At 43.5% G+C, this 22155-nt stretch overlaps 4 protein-coding genes across 4 annotated transcripts; all 4 read left to right on the plus strand.

Moving 5' to 3' along the window:
* The first annotated feature begins 508 nt into the window (after window positions 1-508).
* LOC102959753 (protocadherin gamma-A1) lies at window positions 509-8509 on the plus strand. Its single transcript, XM_007077909.3, has 2 exons — window positions 509-3601; window positions 8450-8509. Exons 1-2 carry the CDS (start codon window positions 1181-1183, stop codon window positions 8450-8452), a joined length of 2424 nt encoding a protein of 807 aa, XP_007077971.2. The 5' UTR covers window positions 509-1180; the 3' UTR covers window positions 8453-8509.
* LOC122238540 (protocadherin gamma-A2-like) lies at window positions 3532-13515 on the plus strand. Its single transcript, XM_042985607.1, has 3 exons — window positions 3532-3601; window positions 8450-10974; window positions 13481-13515. Exons 2-3 carry the CDS (start codon window positions 8467-8469, stop codon window positions 13496-13498), a joined length of 2526 nt encoding a protein of 841 aa, XP_042841541.1. The 5' UTR covers window positions 3532-3601; window positions 8450-8466; the 3' UTR covers window positions 13499-13515.
* Window positions 13516-13764: 249 nt separating this feature from the next.
* Window positions 13765-18976, plus strand: LOC122238547 (protocadherin gamma-A3-like). The gene is made up of 2 exons (XM_042985623.1): window positions 13765-16188; window positions 18890-18976. Exons 1-2 carry the CDS (start codon window positions 13765-13767, stop codon window positions 18911-18913), a joined length of 2448 nt encoding a protein of 815 aa, XP_042841557.1. The 3' UTR covers window positions 18914-18976.
* Window positions 18977-19128: 152 nt separating this feature from the next.
* Window positions 19129-21811, plus strand: LOC122238545 (protocadherin gamma-B1-like). The gene has a single exon (XM_042985611.1). It carries the CDS (start codon window positions 19133-19135, stop codon window positions 21587-21589), a length of 2457 nt encoding a protein of 818 aa, XP_042841545.1. The 5' UTR covers window positions 19129-19132; the 3' UTR covers window positions 21590-21811.
* The last annotated feature ends 344 nt before the right edge of the window (window positions 21812-22155 follow it).

Here is a 22155-nt window from a genome sequence, read left to right on the forward strand (position 1 = left end):
TCCTTTTCAGTTTTGAAGAAGAATATCACTACCTCTTATGTCTCTTAAATTTGAAGTCTTAAATTAGATACTCATATGACATTTTCCAGTAAATTCTAAGAGCCCAGTGTTATTTTATTCAAAATACATTACCTTTGAGTGAATTAAAGATCTTTTAAAATCTACATAATACAAACACTTCAGAAAAGTGGAAAAATAAGGTTAGGGATAAAACACGTTCTTTGAAATTCTAAGGTTTCTGATATTGAAAGCACAGTGGAAATGAAATGGGACAGTCCAATTTTTAAATGTCTAGCTTACATCCTAAAAGTTTATTTATGCCTTGGGGCAACTGGGTGGCTTAGTCAGCTGAGGGACCATCTTTGGCTCAGGTTGTGATCTCAAGGTTCCTGAGTTTGAGCCCCACATTGGGCTAGCAGTTGTGCAAGCTGCTGTCAGTGCAGAGCCCGCTTTGGATCCTCTGTTCCCCCATCTCTCTCTCTGTTCCTCCCCTGCTCTATCTCTCTCTCAAAAATAAACAAACATTAAAAGAAAAAAATTAAAAGTTTACTTATCCTCCAGTTTTTTTCATCCTCCAGTCAAAAGGCAATTGCTCTTCTGTGTGACCTGAGAAACTGTCAAATGGTCAAGCTGTAGTAGCATATCGGAGGTATGATTTTGTCACTGTGATATTACATGAATAACACATAGAAAGCAGATAGCTTGGAAATAGGGGGATTCTACTGTATATTGCAATTTAGCAACAGTTAGATGTGATTAAATAAAAATACTACTTTCTAATTCTCATACATATTTTGTAAAATGCTTAACTATTTCCTTGACAATAAACTAAGACTTAAGGAAAGATAGGTCAGGTTAATGAGAAGGGAATGTTTAAGTATTACCTAGGAGTGTAGTAACTGGTGAGGACTCTGGGCGCCGCTGTTCACCAGTCTGAGAGAGAGAGGCAGCATGCGCGCGCACACACTCACACATTCCCAAAGGGAAAAAAAATAAAAAGCTTCTTAGAACCTCCATCACCGCCAGATTGAAAACAACCTCCCTGAAGCTTCCTTGACCCTACTTCTGGACCACTTTCCGCTCTGAAATCTCCTGAAAATTCAGTTAATTTGGGCTTAGAAGAACAGAGAAACAATACCGTTGGTATCAGACTGGGAGAAAACTACGAAAGGAGAGAGCAATGGTGATTCGGGGGAAGCAGCCCAGCTGCAGTGAACTGTTCCTGCTGTGCCTTTTTCTGGGGCTGTTGTTGGAAGCTTGGGCCGGGAAGATCCAATACATGGTGCCAGAAGAGACAGACAAAGCATTCTTTGTGGGCAACATCGCCAAAGACCTGGGGTTACAACCTCAGGAGCTCACGGAGCACAGAGTTCGCATCATCTCCAGAGGTAGGACGCAGCTTTTTGCTCTGAATCATCGAAGTGGCAGCTTGGTCACAGCGGGCAGGATAGACCGGGAGGAGCTCTGTGCTCAGAGTGTGCGGTGTCTGGTGAGTTTTAACATCTTGGTAGAGGATAAAATGAAGCTTTACCCTGTTGAAGTGGAAATAATTGATATTAATGACAACACTCCCCAATTTCAGTTAGAGGAAGTAGAATTTAAAATGAATGAAATAACTACTCCAGGTACCAGGATCCCTCTGCCTTTTGGGCAAGACCTTGATGTTGGTATGAATTCACTGCAGAACTACCAGCTAAGCTCCAACCCTCATTTCTCCCTGGATGTTCAGCAGGGATCTGATGGATCCCGATACCCAGAGATGGTGCTACAGAGTCCCCTGGATAGGGAAGAAGAAGCTGTGCACCACCTCGTCCTCACCGCCTCTGATGGGGGCAACCCAGTCCGTTCAGGAACCCTCCACATTCATGTTCAGGTGGTAGATGCAAATGACAACCCTCCAGCATTTACTCAAGCACAGTACCACATGAGTGTCCCGGAAAATGTGCCACCGGGCACTCGGCTGCTTACGGTAAAAGCTACTGACCCAGATGAAGGAGCCAATGGGGAAGTAACATACTCATTTCACAATATAGACCAGAAAATAGCCCAGATATTTCAATTGGATTCTGATACAGGAGAAATATCAAATAAAGAATCCCTGGATTTTGAAGAATACAAAATTTATCCAATGGAAATTCAAGCTCAGGATGGTGCAGGCCTCATGGCCAGAGCTAAGGTGCTAGTCAAAGTTCTGGACATAAATGATAATGCCCCAGAGGTAACCATGACATCTGTCACCACTGCAGTCCCAGAAAACTTTCCTCCTGGAACTATCATTGCTCTTATCAGTGTGCATGACCAAGACTCTGGAGACAATGGTGACACTACATGTTCCATTCCTGAAAATCTACCCTTTAAATTAGAAAAGTTAGATGATAATTATTACCATTTAGTGACAGAAAGAACACTGGACAGAGAACTTACCTCCAGGTACAACATCACAGTAACAGCAACAGATAAGGGAATTCCAACTCTATCTACGGAAACCCACATTTCACTGAAAGTGACAGATATCAACGACAACCCCCCTTGTTTTCCCCAGGATTCCTACTCTGTCTTCATTCCGGAAAACAATCCCAGAGGTGCCTCCATCTTCTCCTTGACAGCTCAGGATGCTGACACCAATGAGAATGCACTAGTCACTTACTCCTTGGCAGAGGACACCATTCAGGGGGCGCCTCTATCCTCCTACATTTCCATCAACTCAGACACTGGCATTTTATATGCCCTGCGATCCTTCGATTATGAAGAGTTCCGGGACCTTCATCTAAGAGTGATGGCGTATGACAATGGGGATCCCCGACTCAGCAGCAATGTGTCGCTGAGCCTGTTTGTGCTGGACCAGAACGACAATACGCCAGAAATCCTGTACCCAGCGCTCCCCACCGACGGTTCCACAGGCGTGGAGCTGGCGCCCCGATCCGCAGAGCCCGGATACCTGGTGACCAAGGTGGTGGCGGTGGACAGAGACTCTGGCCAGAACGCCTGGCTGTCCTACCGTCTACTCAAGGCCAGCGAGCCAGGGCTCTTCACGGTGGGGCTGCACACGGGCGAGGTGCGCACTGCACGGGCCCTGCTGGACAGAGATGCGCTCAAGCAGAGCCTGGTGGTGGCTGTGCAAGACCACGGCCAACCCCCTCTCTCGGCCACCGTCACGCTCACCGTGGCCGTAGCTGACAACATCCCAGCTGTCCTGGCAGACCTGGGCAGTCTCGAGCCCTCAGCGGACCCTGACTCTTCAGGCCTCACGCTGTACCTGGTGGTGGCGGTGGCTGTAGTCTCCTGCATCTTTCTGGCCTTTGTGATCGTGCTGCTGGGACTCAGGCTGAGGCGCTGGCACACGTCCCGTTTGCTTCAGGCTGCGGGGGTTGGATTGGCTGGCGTGCCAGCCTCGCACTTTGTGGGCGTGGACGGGGTGGGGGCTTTCCTGCAGACCTATTCCCAGGAGGTCTCCCTCAGGGCGGACTCCCGGGAGAGTCACGTGATCTTCCCCCAGCCCAACTATGCCGACACGCTCCTCAGCCAGGAAAGCTGTGGGAAAAGCGAGCCTCTGCTGATAACTCAGGATTTACTTGAAGGCAAAAAGGAAGCATTTTCTCAGGTAAACGTTTTGTAAATTTATCTAGGTAAATATGATTACAGAGTTTACTTACCTTTCACTTTTTACTACTAACAGTTCTATTTCCCACATAGCTTTGTAGATTTCTGTTTACAAATTCTGGGAAATTATCATTGTGTGTTTATATCCAGGTATAATTATAATTGCTATTTCATTGAAAAGGAAACTGTAAATTAACTCTAATGTAGGTGATTGAGATGAGTATTGTGTGAGATGCTATGTTGGTTGTGGAAAGAGCACTGCATCAGAAACAGGAAGATCTGACTTTTAATATTTTCTTGCTTTCCTCTGGCCAAATAATCTTATTTTTCTGAGTTTACCATTCTCTTACCTGGCAAGGATAGGGTTTAACTATAAAAGATCCATCAATATTTATGTGACTAATAGTGTTTTCAAATTTTTCTCAGTTACAAATACTAATTTGTCCCTAAATTTAATATAGATGTTGTCTGTCAAAGTGCTATTTTATTTGGAGATGTTTGAAGAGGTAAAGATTGTCTAAAGTCATATTTTTATCTGTGTTAGGATTAAATTATACAAATCTATGTAAGTTGTAAATTTTTGTTGAATATCTTAGCCCTTTGCATAGTCTGTTATTTTTAGATATTTTATGCATGCTGAAGAGTACACTAGATGTTTAAGTAACTTATGAAATGAGGTAATAAAGTGCACGATGGAAAATTTACTGTGCAACTTGAGAAATAGTTTCAGAGCGTCCTATCTTGTATATTATGCCCATAATGGAAACAACTGACACAAACTAAGAATATATTTCATTTTAATGTGTGTGTTAACTCTTCACAGGAAATGTATCATAGATGAGTAAGTCCATGCTTTGATATACTTACTCTGCTCCAGTAAATTAAAGAGATATACCAAATATAAAAAGAAGAAAGCCAAAGCATGGTAAGGCACAAATAAAAGATAAATATATTAATGGACCAAAGATGGAAAAGAAAGTGGTGAGCCAGGCTAAAGCTGTGGAAATTCTAGGCTTGGCTTAGATGCAGACATTGAAGATCAACAGGTTGTTCCAGCACTGTAACAGGAACAATGTGCTTTGGGCTAAACAAGGGACCTGATCCACACATACTACTTGAATCTAAAATAAGCAGTTCAGCCCCTGAGCTAGTTCAAATTGGCTGCCTGCCAATTCCTGTGGTGACAACTTTTTGCAACCTGCAGACCAAGGGAGAGAGGTAGATCCAGATGCTGGCTTCAGAAAATGAACACTAAATTTCTTAGACTTGAGTTGTAATATTCATAGTATTACAGCTGCACACCACTAAAAGACCTACTTATGCCCTGGGACCTGGGATAGAATAATTTCAAAACCATTTGAGACAAATCCCTGAACCCAGGAGGGAGGGAGAATGGGAGAGAAAGTAGAAGAAAAAGACCAATTAAAAAAAAAAACTCTTCTGGGGCACCTGGGTGGCTTAGTCAATTGAGTGTCTCACTTCAGCTCAGGTCATGATCTCATGGTTGTTCAGTTAGAGCCCCGCATCGGGGCTTGGGGGCTTGCTGATGTCAGCACAGAACTGACAGGAATCCTCTGTCCCCCTCTCTCTCTGCCCCTCCCCTGCTCATGCTCTCTTTCAAAATTAAAGTAAAATAAAATACTCTTCCACTTAAAATAAATGTACAAACCAAAATGTTGAAACATATTGTCTTCTAGAGTTATTGTTGCTAATGAGATACTTTCAACAAATTGTCATTTTTAAGGTATCTCCATTTTCTCTCTGAAGGCTTTAAAAAATTTTCTCTGATTCTTGTTGTATGTCTAAGTGTTGATTTTTATTTTTATTATCTGTTTGGAGTATACTTTCTATTAATAATATAAGTTATTTCAATTCTGGATTTTCTCAGCTCCTATTAATGAAAAATTTTGCTTCTATGTGTATCTTACAATTTTATTTATTATACCTCAATAAAACTGGAAAAATTACAAAGCAAACACTTAAAAATAGTAAAAGGAAACAAAAAAAGTTTGGACATTTAAATCTATACTCCTATATTACTCTTGGATTTAAGAAAATCACAATGGAAATAAGAACTACTGTAGAAAGGAACAAAAATTAAAATATTATTTAAAATTGTGGAATACAGCTAAAAGAGTATTTAGGGGTAAATTTATTGACAAATACAATAACTAAAAGTTAAACAAAACAAATTATTTAAAATAAGTGAATTTAGCAAGCCACTCAAGAAACAAGGCAAAAAAAACCCACATTATATCAGCATAAACTTAAAGAAAATAATAGGAAAAATAACCAAGGTAAGAGTATAAATTATTGATACGCAAACAAGGAAGAATTCTAATGAAAAAGCAATAGAGGGGCGCCTGGGTGACTCAGTCGGTTGAGCATACAACTTCAGCTCAGGTCATGATCTCACAGCTCATGAGTTTGAGCCCTGCTTTGTCAGGCTCTGTGCAGACAGCTCAGAGCCTGGAGCCTGCTTAGGATTCTGTGTTTCCCTCTTTCTCTGCTCCTCCACTGCTTGTGTTCTGTCTCTCAAAAAAAATAAACAAACATTAATTTTTTTTTAACAATAGAAGCAGACAGTAAAAGTCATACTGAAACTGGTGGGAAGAAATTAAAATTCTGTCAAGTCCAATGGTGGGACTAATATACAGTAGGCAGATGTCATGGCTAAAATTCTTTTTAAAGATTTTAAAAGAAAACCCCAAATTCTGATTAAAAACAAAGTCTTGGAAAAGGATAAAGAAAAGCAAGAGAAACTGGGGAAAAAATAAAACAACTTGATAAAAAGCAAGAAGAATGAGTGGGAAATAATATACAGAGTAAAACCAGATATTGTCAAAGACAAAGAACAGATAATCTTTACAGAGCTACAATAAGGGATGTTGAACAATTATTTAATGAGACTTGAAATCATCAAAACAATGTTGATGAAAATATTTTTAAAAATCTAAGAAAAAGTGGAGGCCCTACTAGAAAACAAGGTGAGTTGATATCAATTGTTTGCAATTTTTTCCATTCTCAGAGGAATGGGTAAAAGTAAAATTGGGGGCACCTGGGTGGCTCAGTTGGTTGAGCATCCAACTCTTGATTTCAGCTCTGGTCATGATCCCAAGGTCATAGGATCCAGCCCTGTGTTGGGCTCTGCCCTGAGTGTGGAGCCTGTTTGGGATTCTCTCTCTCTCTCTCTCTCTCTCTCTCTCTCTCTCTCTCTCCCTCCCTCCCTCCCTCCCTCCCTCCCTCTCTCCCTTCCCCTCTGTCCCTCTCCCCAGCTCTGTCTCAAAAAAAAAAAAAAAAAAAAGTAAAAATGGTAAAAGTTCAACACGGAAGAAACCCAAAGGCAAACAGATTGAAGTGGTACAGAAGTGGGCAATCTCACTTAAGAATGTTGATTTAGAAGCACCTGACTGGCTCAGTTGGAAGAGCATGTGAATCTTGATTTTGATGTCTTGATTTTGAACCCCACATTGGGTATAGAGATTACTTTAAAAATATATTTTTTAAAAAGAACCTTGATTCAAAATCTTAATTAAGATATTATCAAACCCTACCTACTATATATTTAAAAGCTTTGTTTATAGCTTATGACTTAGGGTTTATTTCAGGAATGCAAGGATATTCCAATATAAGAAAATCTAATAATGCAAAACTCCATATTAAGAGATTAAAGATAAAAAGCCATACATTCATTTAAATAGAGACATAATAAAGCTCTTGAGAATATTCAGCATGTGATTAAAATCTTAGAAAACTAGTAATTGAAGAAAATATCCTTAACTTGAAGAATACCTATCAAAAACTTACAGAACCACCCAAGCAATCTACAGATTCAATGCAATCCCTATCAAAATCCCAATGACTTGTTTTGCGGAAATAGAAAAAAGCCCATTCTAAAATTCATACAAAGTAGCAAGAAACTTCAAATAACCAAAACAATCTTGAACAAGAAGAACAAAGAACAAACCTCCTTCAATTTCCTTAATGTTCCATTCTGGCTCTCACCTCCAAGCATTGGTACTGAGGTTCTAGAACACCACTCCAGCCTCTTCTTGACCCATCCCTACCCTTTAGGAGTCATCTTCAATAATGTCTTGGAAAAGTACTGACCCACCTTCTCATTGCCTAGTGGTCCCCACCTTTGTCTCAGTTAGCATATTGTATTGAAATACTCTGTTTACTTTCCTGTGTCCTCTCCTATCCTGTAAGCTCCCTGAGAACAAGAACTGTGTTCATCACGTTCACCATTTCTTTCTCCAGCATCAGTCAGGCATTGGTGTCAGGTATACAGTAGTGTCTGATAATTTTTAAAATACAGATGTTGAAGTTAAATCCTAAGCCATGAAGCACAGAAATCCAAAATGTATAGCCTTAGAAGATAAATTAGCTAATGTTCTAAATTTGATCTTATTGTCTTTGAATATAAAATAAGTTGAAGATATTTGGAGCAAGGGCAGTGGCAGCCTTGATTAATGCCTTTAGTGTTCACTAGGCATACTTTCCTACCAACTACTATCAAGGTCACATTTGTTTACACATTCTTATTAATCCTGAGAAAAAGATTCCTGACTTGAAAGAGCTACTTCTAAGGTATGGTAAAACTCTAAGATTCTTCAAAGCAACTTGAAAGTCACAAAGCTAACAAGCAAGAAATAACTTGGGTTTGCCTAAGAGGGTGCAGAAATTACTTAGGCCTCTGAGCGTCGCTGTTGACCACCTAAGAAGTAAAAGGCTGCAACACATCCAGTCCAACATTCCGGCTCCCACAACAAAAGGACTGGGTATTTGGCCCCCAAGCTTCCGGGCGGAAAAAAAAAAAAAATGCAGCAGCCCAAATTTCTCTCTACAGTGACCTGGGTCCTGTGAATGCTGATCCCCACAGACCCTGAGGAATACAGAGGAATAAAACTGGATGCTGGAAGTTGCCTGGGAGAAAAGATTGCAGCAGAAGAAATGGCGGCTCTGCAAAAGTTATTACAACGCGGAAGGCTTGATCGGCTGTATTTTCTTTTGGTGGTTTTGTGGGAGGCCGGAGCTGGACAGATGCACTATTCTGTGCCAGAAGAGATTGACAAAGGCTCCTTCGTGGGCGACATCGCCAAGGACCTGGGGCTGGAGCCCCTGACACTGGCAGAGCGTGGAGTCCGCATCGTCTCCAGAGGTAGGACGCAGCTCTTTGCTCTGAACCCGCGAAGCGGCAGTTTGGTTACCGCAGGCAGGATAGACCGAGAGGCGCTCTGTGCTCAGAGCGCGCAGTGCCTGGTGAATTTTAACATACTCCTGGAAGACAAATTTAATATTTATTCAGTAGAAGTGGAAATAACAGATATTAACGATAATGCCCCTCGCTTTGGAGTAGATGAACTAGAGCTAAAAATCAGTGAAACCACTACGCCAGGATTCCGAATTCCTCTAAAGAGTGCGCACGATGCAGACGTAGGAGAAAACACCCTTCAGAAGTACGAACTGAACCCAAATGACCACTTTTCCCTGGTTGTGCGAAGCGGAGTGGATGGGAACAAGTACCCTGAGCTGGTGCTGGAGCTCGCCCTGGACCGCGAAGAGAAGGCTGTTCACCACCTCGTCCTTGTGGCTTTGGATGGGGGCAGCCCGGTCCGATCTGGCACCTCCCGCATCCACGTGACTGTCCTGGATGTGAACGACAACGCACCTATATTTACACAGCCTGAGTACCGTGTAAGTGTTCCTGAGAGTATGCCCATAGGTACCCGGATACTCACAGTCACCGCCACTGACACAGATGAGGGATACAATGCCCAAGTCTCATATTTTAAAGAGAAAAATCCTGGAAAAACCTCAGAGATATTTGAGCTTGAGTCGACATCTGGAGATATAACAATCATAAAGAGTCTAGATTATGAAGATGCCAAAGTCCATGAAATTGATATTGAAGCTCAGGATGGTCCGGGCCTTCTGACCAGAACAAAGGTTATTGTGACTGTTCTGGATGTGAATGACAATGCCCCAGAATTTTACATGACATCTTCTACCAGTTCAATTCCTGAAGGCTCTCCTCCAGGAACCATAATTGCACTTTTTAATGTACATGACAGAGACTCTGGGCAGAATGCATTTATCACATGTTCACTCCCAGAGAACCTTCCTTTCAAGTTAGAAAGATCAGTGGACAATTACCACCGACTGGTTACAACCAGAGCCCTTGACAGGGAACAGTTTTCCTCTTACAACGTCACTGTGACTGCTAAAGATGGAGGGAAACCATCTCTGTCCACGGAGGCTTACATTACACTGCAGGTGGCAGACATTAATGACAACCCACCAACCTTCCCTCACATGTCCTACTCTGCCTACATTCCTGAAAACAATCCCAGGGGTGCTTCCATCATTTCTGTGGTGGCCCATGACCCTGACAGTGACGATAATGCCCATATAACTTACTCTTTGACTGAAGACACTCTTCAGGATGCACCCCTGTCCTCTTACATCTCCATCAACTCTGACACTGGCATCCTGTATGCATTGCGCTCCTTTGACTATGAGCAGTTCCAGGATTTGCACCTGAGGTTGACTGCATGGGACAATGGGAACCCACCCCTCAGCAGCAACGTGTCACTGAGCATATTCGTGCTGGACCAGAATGACAACGCACCAGAAATCCTGTACCCCGCCCTCCCCACCGACGGTTCCACAGGCGTGGAGCTGGCTCCCCGATCCGCAGAGCCCGGCTACCTGGTGACCAAGGTGGTGGCGGTGGACAGAGACTCTGGCCAGAACGCCTGGCTGTCCTACCGTCTGCTCAAGGCCAGCGAGCCAGGGCTCTTCACGGTGGGGCTGCACACGGGCGAGGTGCGCACTGCACGGGCCCTGCTGGACAGAGATGCGCTCAAGCAGAGCCTGGTGGTGGTGGTGCAGGACCATGGCCAGCCCCCTCTCTCGGCCACCGTCACGCTCACCGTGGCCGTAGCTGACAACATCCCAGACGTCCTGGCCGATCTGGGCAGCACCAGGACCCCCGCCGACCCAAATGATTCTGACCTCACACTGTACCTGGTAGTGGCGGTGGCCGCAGTCTCCTGCGTCTTCCTCGCCTTTGTGATCGTGCTGCTGGGACTCAGGCTGAGGCGCTGGCACTCATCCCGTCTGCTCCAGGCTTCAGGAGGCGGGCTGGTGGGCGTGCCCGCCTCTCACTTTGTGGGCGTGGACGGGGTGCGGGCTTTCCTGCAGACCTATTCCCACGAGGTCTCCCTCACCGCGGACTCCGGGGAGAGTCACGTGATCTTCCCCCAGCCCAACTATGCCGACATGCTTCTCAGCCAGGAGAGCTGTGAGAAAAAGGATTTTCTATCATCACCTCAGTCTTTACTTGAAGACAAGGGAGAAGAAACATCCCAGGTAAACTCCCTTCACGGTATACTTATGAGGTATTGCTAAAATAAATAGATATGTTTATTTACTCCGCTGCCTCCATTGTTTACCACATGTTTTCTGTTTTGCATATTTACTTGTGAATATATCCCTTTTAAGGACATGAGTCCTGGTGAATTATTTCTCAGTAGTTCTAAGTGTTTACACCTTGTACGGGGGAAGAGGAGGCTAGAATCATTGTATCATGAATTTAAATCAGGAGTTAGTATTGGGTGAATATTATATTTAGTTTATCAAAGAGCATTGCATTAGGAAATGGTGTATTTGGTTTCCCATACTTTCTTTCTCCTCCCTGGGCAAATCTTCTTGTCTACCTGGATCAATAATTCTTTCTCTATTAAAAATATGAAGATTGAGGGGTGGCTGGCTGGCTCAGTCAGCGAAGCATGCTACTCTTGATCTTGGGGTGGGGAGTTTGAGCTCCATACGGTGGTAGAGTTTATTTAAAAAAAAAAAAAAAGGAAGTCTGAATTTTATGTTTACTCAAGTGCTTTAAAATTCAAGGGTTTCGTTTTATATTTTAACCTATGAATAATGAAACACTTTAGTTGTCTAATGCCTTCACTCAGTTGTAATATTTTTCCTTCAGTTTGACAGTGAGGTTCTTCACTTTATTTGATTCATATGACCTTCCCTATTTAAAATATGGAAATTTAGACATATATATGTTCATTGTGTCTTAGGAAAGTATGTCATGGTATCTCCACGTAATTAAAAATCCCACTGACTTTTAAAGTAGCTCTGTGTTGGGGCGCCTGGGTAGCTCAGTCAGTTAAGTGTCTGACTTTGGCTCAGGCCATGATCTCACAGTTCATAGGTTCGAGCCCTGCAATGGGCTCTGTGCTGACAGCTCAAAGCCTGGAACCTGCTTCAGATTCTGTGTCTCCCTCTTTCTCTGCCCCTCCCCAACTCACCCTCTGTCTCTCAAAAATGAATGTATGTTTAAAAAAAAGTATTTAAAGTAGCTCTGTGTTGGTTGATGAAGTGATTGAATTCTTGTTTGCTCTATAATAAATGGGTAGTGCAATAGTAAACACATTTCTCTTTGATATTTTTATTTTCTCATATCTGGAAACCATATTTACTTTTTATCTTTAAAAATAATATGTCCTCAAGGGATTCAGAGGCTATATCAAATAATAGCCCTTAAAGATCCTTCTTATACATCTCTCTTCTTAAAAATTCCTTCTCAGAACAACTGTTAAAAATATTTCCAATCCCTCACCTAACTTCAGTCTCCCTCACAACCACTGTCTTCCTTCCTCATTCCTCTTTCTATGTTGGCTTTTAGTGTTTCAGTTATGTTTTTAATAATGAAGGACAAAAAAAATACACTAATATTCTATGTAACTGGGATCACTTTAAATTGTGATTTGGAAGCAATCATATACTGAGTATTGTATTTAATGGTATTATCATCTTTCAAGGTGCTGTGATTTTTTATTATATTTTAGGGCATTTGAAAAGAGTTGATCTCAGTCAATGCAGTCTCTTGTGTTTATTACTATTACATAATTCTCTATGAGCTAAAACTGGAACTCACTGTGGAATAATACATCATAACATCTTTACTTCTAAGTAATAAAGTTTAAACTGAGGAAAATTAAAGACAAAGTTTCTTTTAGTGTGTATAGTATCTTTTCACAAGAATAAATGCCTTATGGATAAGTTTATAACACTGCATAATTGAAATGACAAATATATTTCTATTTCTGTGTTTGGAGAGGAAAACAAATACAGAGAAAAGGTTTCTGGAACATAAAACAAAAGTTTATCTCTACTAGTTTCAGTTTTGGTGTTTAAAAACCACCTTTACTCTAGATTTAGACAAAGTGAACTACTTCCAGTACTCTGAAGTTGTGTGATTTCTCTCTCACATCTAGAAATTGCCATACTGTTGTCTCTCATATCCAGGCCTTTTCCCTGATCCACTTTTCTCATGTTTCTTGGGAAAGCCTTTGTTAACCTCCAGGGCCAGCATGGAAGCCCTCCCATTATCTTTGGTTTCTTCCATTATGGTAATTATCTCAGTGCACTGGAATTCCTTGTTTGATTTTATATCTACCTAGCTTTGGGGAGGAAGTTGTTATGTTCATATCATTTACCTTGAATCCTCACATATTGTCTAACACCCAATTATGTTTAATGAATGGGTTCAATTACAGATATTGAAACTAAGATGTCAAGCTATCAAGGACAAACTTTAATGAGTATAACCTATAAATATAGCTGATATTTCTGTGTGGTTTTTAAACTTTAAACATTTCAAAACAGTAACTCCAGCATGTTTGAAGCAATATTAGTGGTCTTAAGGTTAGAGCATGGCTTCCTAAGGAACATACTTTAACATATATCATACTTTAACATATAACAATTGAACTGTGTGAAATAGACACCAATCCCATTATCTCTGATACAGAAGATTTCGGGTGTTGGGAAACTTAAAAATCACTAACTTGGGTTTATCTGAAAGGGTGCAGTAAACCATTAGGCCTCTGAGTGTCGCTGCTGACCACTCAAGGAGGAAAACGGGGCTGGCGAGCTTGTCCACCATTTCCTTGTTCCTAAAAAGCAAAGAACCAGTCAATCAGACTCCAGAAGATCCGAGCTGCTACAAAGCTCATCCTGTCAGTCAACCAGCTCTGTGACCCATAAAATAGGACCATAAAAGGCTTAGTTCCTTGAAAACAAATAAGATTTGAGTCCATCGTGGGTAGTTGGAACGGAATTCACAGAAAATAATTCACCAAAGAAGAAATGACTAAATACCTGAGATTCAGACACTGCAGAGGATTGGCCCTGCTGTTTGTGCTTCTGTGGACGCTATGCAAGACTGGATCCGGGCAGATCCACTACTCTGTGCAAGAGGAACTGGACAAAGGTTCCTTTGTGGGCAACATCTCCAAGAACCTGGGATTGGAGCCCTGGGAGCTGGCGGAGCGTGGAGTCCGCATCATCTCTAGAGGTAGGACGCAGCTCTTTGCTCTGAACCTGCGAAGCGGCAGCTTGGTCACCGCAAGCAGGATAGACCGGGAGGAGCTCTGTGCTCAGAGCGCGCTGTGTCTTGTAAAATTTAACGTCCTTGTAGAAGACAAATTGAAAATTTTTGAAGTAGAAATAGAAATTAAAGACATTAATGATAATGCTCCTGATTTTCTAGCAGAGAAATTGGAAATAAAAATTGGCGAACTAGCGGCTCCTGGAACTCGATTTCCACTTAAGACTGCATTTGACCCAGATGTGGGCATGAACTCCCTTCAGAACTACCATCTCCGCCCCAATGACTACTTTTCTCTGACTGTGAAGCATGTCTCTGATGGGACCAAGTACCCAGAGCTGGTGTTGGAGAGGGCTCTGGACCGTGAACAAAAGAAAGTTCATCAGCTTGTCCTCATTGCTTCTGATGGTGGGAATCCTGTCCACTCTGGCAACTTGTACATCCAAGTGATAGTTTTGGATGCAAATGACAACCCACCAGTATTTACTCAATCTGAGTATCAATTAAGTATTCAAGAGAACTTGCCAGTGGGTACCACACTGCTCACAGTGAATGCCACTGACCCTGATGAAGGATTCAATGCTCAAGTGTCCTATATTCTAGATAAAATGCCTGGGAAAGTCGCTGAGATTTTTTATCTCAATTCAGTGACTGGAGATATATCAATATTAAAAAGTCTAGATTATGAGGATGCTATGTTCTATGAAATTAAAATTGAAGCACAAGATGGACCTGGTCTCCTTTCAAGAGCTAAGATTTTAGTCACAGTTCTGGATGTGAATGACAATGCCCCAGAAGTAACAATCACTTCTCTCACTGAATCAGTCCCAGAAGAGGCTACTGCTGGAAGAGAAATTGCCCTTATCAATGTGCATGACCGAGATTCTGGGCAAAATGGACAAGTCACAGTTTTTGTCCTGGGAAATGTGCCATTTAATTTAGAAAAATCAATAGACCAGTATTACCGCTTAGTGACAGCCAGATCTCTGGATCGTGAACAGGTGTCTGAATATAACATCACTCTCAGAGCCACAGATGGAGGAAGCCCCCCACTGTCCACGAACATTCATATCACTCTGCATGTTGCAGACATCAATGACAACCCACCTGCTTTCAGTCGGGCCTCCTATTCGGCCTACATTCCTGAAAACAACCCCAGGGGAGCTTCCATCTTCTGTGTGACCGCCCAGGATCCCGACAGCATCCAGAACGCCCACATCACTTTCGCACTGACTGAGGATACCATCCAGGGGGCGCCTCTATCCACTTATGTCTCCATCAATTCCGACACCGGTGTCCTGTATGCTCTCCGTTCCTTTGACTACGAGCAGGTTAGAGACCTGCAGCTATTGGTGACAGCCAGTGACAGTGGGAACCCACCCCTCAGCAGCAATGTGTCACTGAGCATATTCGTGCTGGACCAGAACGACAATGCTCCAGAAATCCTGTATCCCGCTCTCCCCACTGATGGTTCCACAGGCGTGGAGCTGGCGCCCAGATCAGCAGAGCCCGGATACCTGGTGACCAAGGTGGTGGCGGTGGACAGAGACTCTGGCCAGAACGCCTGGCTGTCCTACCGTCTACTCAAGGCCAGCGAGCCAGGGCTCTTCACGGTGGGGCTGCACACGGGCGAGGTGCGCACTGCACGGGCCCTAATGGACAGAGATGCGCTCAAGCAAAGCCTAGTGGTGGCGGTGCAAGACCACGGCCAGCCCCCTCTCTCGGCCACCGTTACGCTCACCGTGGCCGTAGCTGACAACATCCCAGATGTCCTGGCCGATCTGGGCAGCATCAGGACCGCCGCCGACCCAGACGATTCTGACCTCACACTGTACCTGGTGGTGGCGGTGGCTGCAGTCTCCTGCATCTTTCTGGCCTTTGTGATCGTGCTGCTGGGACTCAGGCTGAGGCGCTGGCACTCGTCCCGTCTGCTCCAGGCTGCGGGGGTTGGATTGGCTGGCGTGCCCGCCACGCACTTTGTGGGCGTGGATGGGGTGCGCACTTTCCTGCAGACCTATTCCCAGGAGGTCTCCCTCAGGGCGGACTCCCGGGAGAGTCACGTGATCTTCCCCCAGCCCAACTATGCCGACACGCTCCTCAGCGGAGAAAGCTGTGGGAAAAGCGAGTCTTTCCTGGTATCTCAAGATTTACTGGAAACGAAAGGAGACCCCAACCTACTCGAGGTAGGTTTATTTCTTTATTGGAATATTAAAAAGAACAGTTATGCCAGTGTGATTTTATAAAGATTTAATATACATTTATTTGAAAATAAAGCAACATGGTAGTCATTAGTTCTGTTGTTTAAATAATTAGTTCCTCTCTTCTTTTGGGCGGTTGGTAGAGCGGATCTTCCTGACTTGGTTATGACCGAATGGGTCTAGGTAACTAGTTCTGGCCAATATATTGTAAATGAAGGTAATATGTGCTTCTCCCTGGGGAAAGCTCCCGATGGCATTGCAAGAATTTCCAGATCTCTAAGTTATTTTTTGAAATTGTGACTCTTCCTTCTACCTTACTGCTTGAATAACTACACCAAGAAAGAGCCCTGTGGTTGTCCTACATTGATGTGTATACCTGTGATAAATAGACCTTCTTCATCTTAACTGCCTGTAATTTGAAGTTTGTCACTCCAACTACTTAGCTTATCCTGACTGATACAAGTAAAAAATATGAATACTAGGTATTTTAGTCTCCAATAAAATGATGCTCAGCTCCTACCAAGCCAGGCCAAACTCTTCATCTCAATGACATAAAAATTGTTGGGTAAAAAAATGTACAGATTGGTCAAATGGTTTTACCTGTCCCGTAGTCCTTACTATGTATACCAAAAGTATGTGTGGGTGATTGTGTGCACTCATACTGATTTCAGCCTTTTGCTTGAAGGTGGGAAGGTCAATTGCCTAAATCATTATGAGTCTTGGAGTGGCATGTCTTGTCCTTTGAGAAGGATTTTTTAAAAATGCAAGGATATATGTCTCAGCCTCAGCAGGAGATTTCCGGACCAGCCACTCCAACAATGGAATAGGAGTCCTACAAGTCTTTTGAGCCAGAAATTGTTGGCCTATTTTGATATTTATGAAATTATATTCACCCGTGAAATCACCTCAGAGAGTCAAACAAAATGAGACCAAATATATTTCATTAGAATTCAAATAAAGCAACCAATATCTCCCTCAATATATTAGAAAGAGATATATTCAAGAGTGTGAGACGTGGGGCATGAGCAAAATAACTGAGAGCAGAGAAAGGTATATTTTCACTCAAACGTGCAATACAGTACAGGAAAAAAGGCCCATAATCTTCAAAATACCTTCTTTAAGGAAAAATCTTTATAATACTAGTATCACTTTCCTCATAAAGAGAAAAATTATTAAATGGATAGTGCCACGGGAACTCTAGATACTCAAAGAGAATTTTCTAAGAATCCTATATAAAACAAAGCCTAAATATTAGATAAATAACATTTATCTAAATATTGTGAAAGTGTACAGATAGTACAAAGGCAGTACAATTTCTATCTACTTGTATTGATAATGAAAAATCTCAGATATTCCATTTTCACCATACAGGACTTAAAAATTTTTTTTAGAAGTTATTTATTTTTGAGAGAGAGAGACACAGAACCCAAGAGGGGGAGGGCAGAGAGAAAGGGAGACACAGTATCAGAAGGAGGCTTCAGGCTCTAAGCTGTCAGCGTAGAGCCCAATGCGGGCTTGAACTCACGAGCCGAGTCGTGAGATCATGACCTGAGCCGAAGTCTGAGATCATGACCTGAGCCGAAGTCAGATGCTCAACCGACTGAGCCATCCAGGTGCCCCCACCAAAAACTACATTTAAAAGGATGGGCAAGAATTCATTACAACAGAAAGGTGGAGGATTTATGGCAAAAGGAACAGAAAATATAAAGTCATGAGGTAGAGAAAAAAATGAAAATAACATCTTCGGAAAATAGATAATCATCTGTTTTGACTGGGGTGTAATATGAGTATGGTGGGTGCAAAGCAGTGGAATAAATCACTACATTGGTATATAATTTGGCAGTGCATTTGAAATAAAGGTATTTGCTTTAGTTACCCAATATGAGTTCAAAGATCAAAGGCTAAGTTCCAAAATGAAGTGTCTAAGGATTCTCAATGCCTCTCCAATATTTACTAGTGATCAAGTCAAATTCATTGGTATAAATTCAATGGTATAAATGGTATAAATCAGCTGGAGCTGAGTATTGGGATTATGGAGGTTATATATACATTAATATAGTAAAAAGCACTGATTGCATAAAAATAAGTAAAATAAATCTTTCACAAGATTCAGCTCTATAAAAGCAGGTGTACTAAATTAGTCACTTCAAAATATTAGGCTGTGCTGTGCTGTACTTAATGGGAAGATTACCTATGTTTTAAAAAATTGAGCAATATATTAAAATAAGTCTAGGGTCTTGATTCACTCTTTTTTTGCAAAGACTGTATCTTTGAAAAATATTACTGAGTTGATAACGTATTTATGGAGAGAGTTAAAATAAGGGAGGTTATGCATTTTACAAAAATGTAAGGATCATAGTATCCGCTCAAATGTGGGTAAAAAGCCAGTAATTTTTTGGTTACATCCATACTAGTCATGCCAGTGTTTGTAAATACAGTGGAATCATTAAAGATATTTTTGCCCCCAAAACTGAAAAAAAAAAATGGTTGTATGCCATGTGAAATTTTTTTAATACAAAAAAGAATGTAAAATTATGGCAACACTTATGAAATAATAAAGATAGAAAATATCCAATTTAGAGGAGAAAAATGAGTATTTGGTTTTTTTACACCAAATAAAAAGACAACATACATAAAGAGCTTACCCTTTGAGAGTAAATGGCTCCACAATATGCAATTCTCCCAGACAACCTCCGAGCGCCGCTGTTGACCGAAGGGAAGAAAGGGGTTCTCCGTTCTGCGTGAAAGTAGGGCAGTGTTTTCCTGCTTTGTCTTGAGCACATCAGAACGCGGAGGCAGCGCCAGTGCACCCACCAGTTCCTGACAAACAAGTCCTACCCTCAAATCACAAAAGTCTAGGTGCTGTCACTGATTTTTTTTAAACATCCCAGAGACATCCTGAAAAGAAGCTTCCCAGAGAGTTCAAAAAATGCAAAGAAGCTCCAGAAAAGCCAAATGGATGAAAATTCAGGTACTGTTTCTCTTCCTGCTGTCTTTGTTGTGGGGGACTATCTCCCAGCACATCCAGTACACAATTCCGGAGGAGCTGGCTAAAGGCTTGCGAGTGGGGAACGTCGCCAAGGACTTGAAGCTCAGTGTCCAGGAGTTGCCAGCTCGAAAACTGCGGGTTAGTGCAGAGAATTTCTTCAGTGTGAGTGCAGAGAGTGGGGATTTGTTAGTGAACGGTAGGATAGATCGAGAGGAAATTTGTGGGAGGAAATCCGAGTGTGCACTAGAATTTGAAATGGTCGCTGAAAATCCCATGAATGTTTTCCATGTGATTGTTACAATCCAAGATATTAACGACAATGCACCACGTTTCATTGCAAAAGGCATTGACTTGGAGATCTGCGAGTCAGCCTTACCAGGTGTAAAATTCCCTCTGGATTCTGCACAAGATGCAGATGTAGAAAGTAACTCCCTGAAGATATACACTATCAACCCCAATGAACATTTCTCCCTGACAACGAAGGGAAGTCCTGATGGGAGTAAATACCCAGAATTACTGCTGGAAAAACCTCTGGACAGAGAACAGCAGAGTTCCTACCAGTTAATCCTGACTGCCATAGATGGTGGAGACCCTCCGTTAAGTGGAACCACCCAGATCCAGATTCAGGTCACCGATGCCAATGATAATGCTCCATTGTTCAGCCAGGACACATACAGAGTTAACATCCAAGAAAACGTGCCCTGGGGGACTTCTGTGTTGCAAGTGATGGCCACCGACCAGGACCAGGGCGTTAATGCAGAGATTACCTATGCCTTCCTCAATGCCCCAACAAGTACCAGCCTTCTCTTCAATCTCAACCCAAATACTGGTGACATTACAACCAATGGTACATTGGACTTTGAAGAGACAAGTAGATATATGTTGAGTGTAGAGGCCAAGGATGGAGGGGTACACACCGCTCACTGTAATGTTCAGATTGAAATTGTTGATGAGAATGACAATGCCCCAGAGGTCACGTTGATGTCCTTTTCTAGCCAGATTCCCGAGGACTCAGACATTGGAACCGTAATAGCTCTCTTTAAAGTGAGAGACCGAGACTCTGGGGAAAATGGACTGGTGAGGTGCTATATTCAGGAAGAAGTTCCCTTCAAATTAGAATCCACCTCCAAGAATTATTACAAGTTGGTGATTGACAATGCCTTAGATAGGGAGCAGATGGCAGAGTACAATGTCACCATCACAGCCACTGACAAGGGCAAGCCATCCCTATCCTCCAGTACAGGCGTCACCCTGCATATCAGCGATGTCAACGACAACGCGCCGGTTTTCCACCAGGCCTCCTATGTGGTCCGCGTGATGGAGAACAACCCTCCAGGAGTCTCCATCGCCCAAGTCAGCGCCTCCGACCCCGACCTGGGACCCAACGGCCGCGTCTCCTACTCCATCGTGGCCAGCGACCTGGAGCCGCGGGCGCTGGCGTCCTACGTGTCCGTGAGCGCGCAGAGCGGCGTGGTGTTCGCGCAGCGCGCCTTCGACCACGAGCAGCTGCGCGCCTTCGAGCTGACGGTGCAGGCCCGCGACCAGGGCTCGCCCGCGCTCAGCGCCAACGTGAGCCTGCGCGTGTTGGTGGGCGACCGCAACGACAACGCGCCTAGGGTGCTGTACCCGGCGCTGGGGCCCGACGGCTCGGCGCTCTTCGACACGGTGCCGCGCGCCGCGCAGCCCGGCTACCTGGTCACCAAGGTGGTGGCGGTGGACGCCGACTCGGGACACAATGCGTGGCTGTCGTACCACGTGCTGCAGGCCAGCGAGCCCGGACTCTTCAGCCTGGGGCTGCGCACGGGCGAGGTGCGCACTGCGCGTGCTTTGGGCGACAGGGACGCGGCCCGCCAGCGCCTGCTGGTCGCCGTGCGGGACGGGGGACAGCCGCCCCTCTCTGCCACCGCCACGCTGCACCTGGTTTTCGCCGACAGCCTGCAAGAAGTACTGCCGGATGTCAGCGACCGCCCGGAGCCCTCTGACCCCCAGGCCGAGCTGCAGTTTTACCTGGTGGTGGCTTTGGCCTTGATCTCGGTGCTCTTCCTCCTTGCGGTGATTCTGGCGGTGGCCCTGCGCCTGCGCGGCTCCCCCAGCCCTGCTGCCTGGGGCTGCTTTCAGTCAGGCCTCCGTTCCAAATCTGGACCTGGGGTTCTCCCCGATTACAGTGAGGGGACTTTGCCTTATTCCTACGATCTGTGCGTTGCCTCACAATCAGCCAAAACAGAGTTTAATTTTTCCAACCTGAAACCAGAAATGACTCCGCCTCAGGATCTTCTTTGTGAAGATCCTTGTATGGATGTATGTGCCCGCAGTGAAGACCCCCAAATCGCTTATGACTCGTCTTTTGCCTCTCACGTGAGTTTCTGCAAACATGCTTTTATTCTCAATTGTGCATAATTATTTTGTTTATTGTTTTTCATTTTCCTAGTGATGGTAGTGGTAGAAGAGGTTTATTGGATGGGCGGAGATTGGTTCCTTAATTGCCCAGTAATCTTGGCAGTTACATAATTAATATTTCTCAATCTGTACTGTTGGCAATTTTGTATGATCAAAAAATATTGGTAAGGAGAGCTCATTCTGGGATGTTACCACCTTTAGTAAGAGTATTGTCCTTTCTTAGTTGATGTGTGATACTGTTTTTTTCAAACTTTATTCTTTTTTTATTTTATTTTTTTTTTTTATTTTTGGGACAGAGAGAGACAGAGCATGAACAGGGGAGGGGCGGAGAGAGAGGGAGACACAGAATCGGAAACAGGCTCCAGGCTCCGAGCCATCAGCCCAGAGCCTGACGCGGGGCTCTAACTCACGGACCGCGAGATCGTGACCTGGCTGAAGTCGGACGCTTAACCGACTGCGCCACCCAGGCGCCCCCTCAAACTTTATTCTACATAAATGTACTGACAGTCCTTCCTGCTTAAGTTAAAGTCCATCAAATCTATTATAGTTTTTTCATCTTTTTGTTG

The sequence above is a fragment of the Panthera tigris genome, chromosome A1 (assembly GCF_018350195.1).
Source record: "Panthera tigris isolate Pti1 chromosome A1, P.tigris_Pti1_mat1.1, whole genome shotgun sequence".
NCBI lineage: Eukaryota > Metazoa > Chordata > Mammalia > Carnivora > Felidae > Panthera > Panthera tigris.

Coding starts and splice junctions, on each gene's coding strand:
- LOC102959753 (XM_007077909.3), top strand. CDS start 1,181: ATGGTGATTCGGGGGAAGCAGCCCAGCTGCAGTGAACTGTTCCTGCTG.
- LOC122238540 (XM_042985607.1), top strand. CDS start 8,467: ATGCTGATCCCCACAGACCCTGAGGAATACAGAGGAATAAAACTGGAT.
- LOC122238547 (XM_042985623.1), top strand. CDS start 13,765: ATGACTAAATACCTGAGATTCAGACACTGCAGAGGATTGGCCCTGCTG. Junction 16,189..18,889: donor GAGACCCCAACCTACTCGAG/GTAGGTTTATTT, acceptor CAATTCTCCCAG/ACAACCTCCGAGCGCCGCTG.
- LOC122238545 (XM_042985611.1), top strand. CDS start 19,133: ATGCAAAGAAGCTCCAGAAAAGCCAAATGGATGAAAATTCAGGTACTG.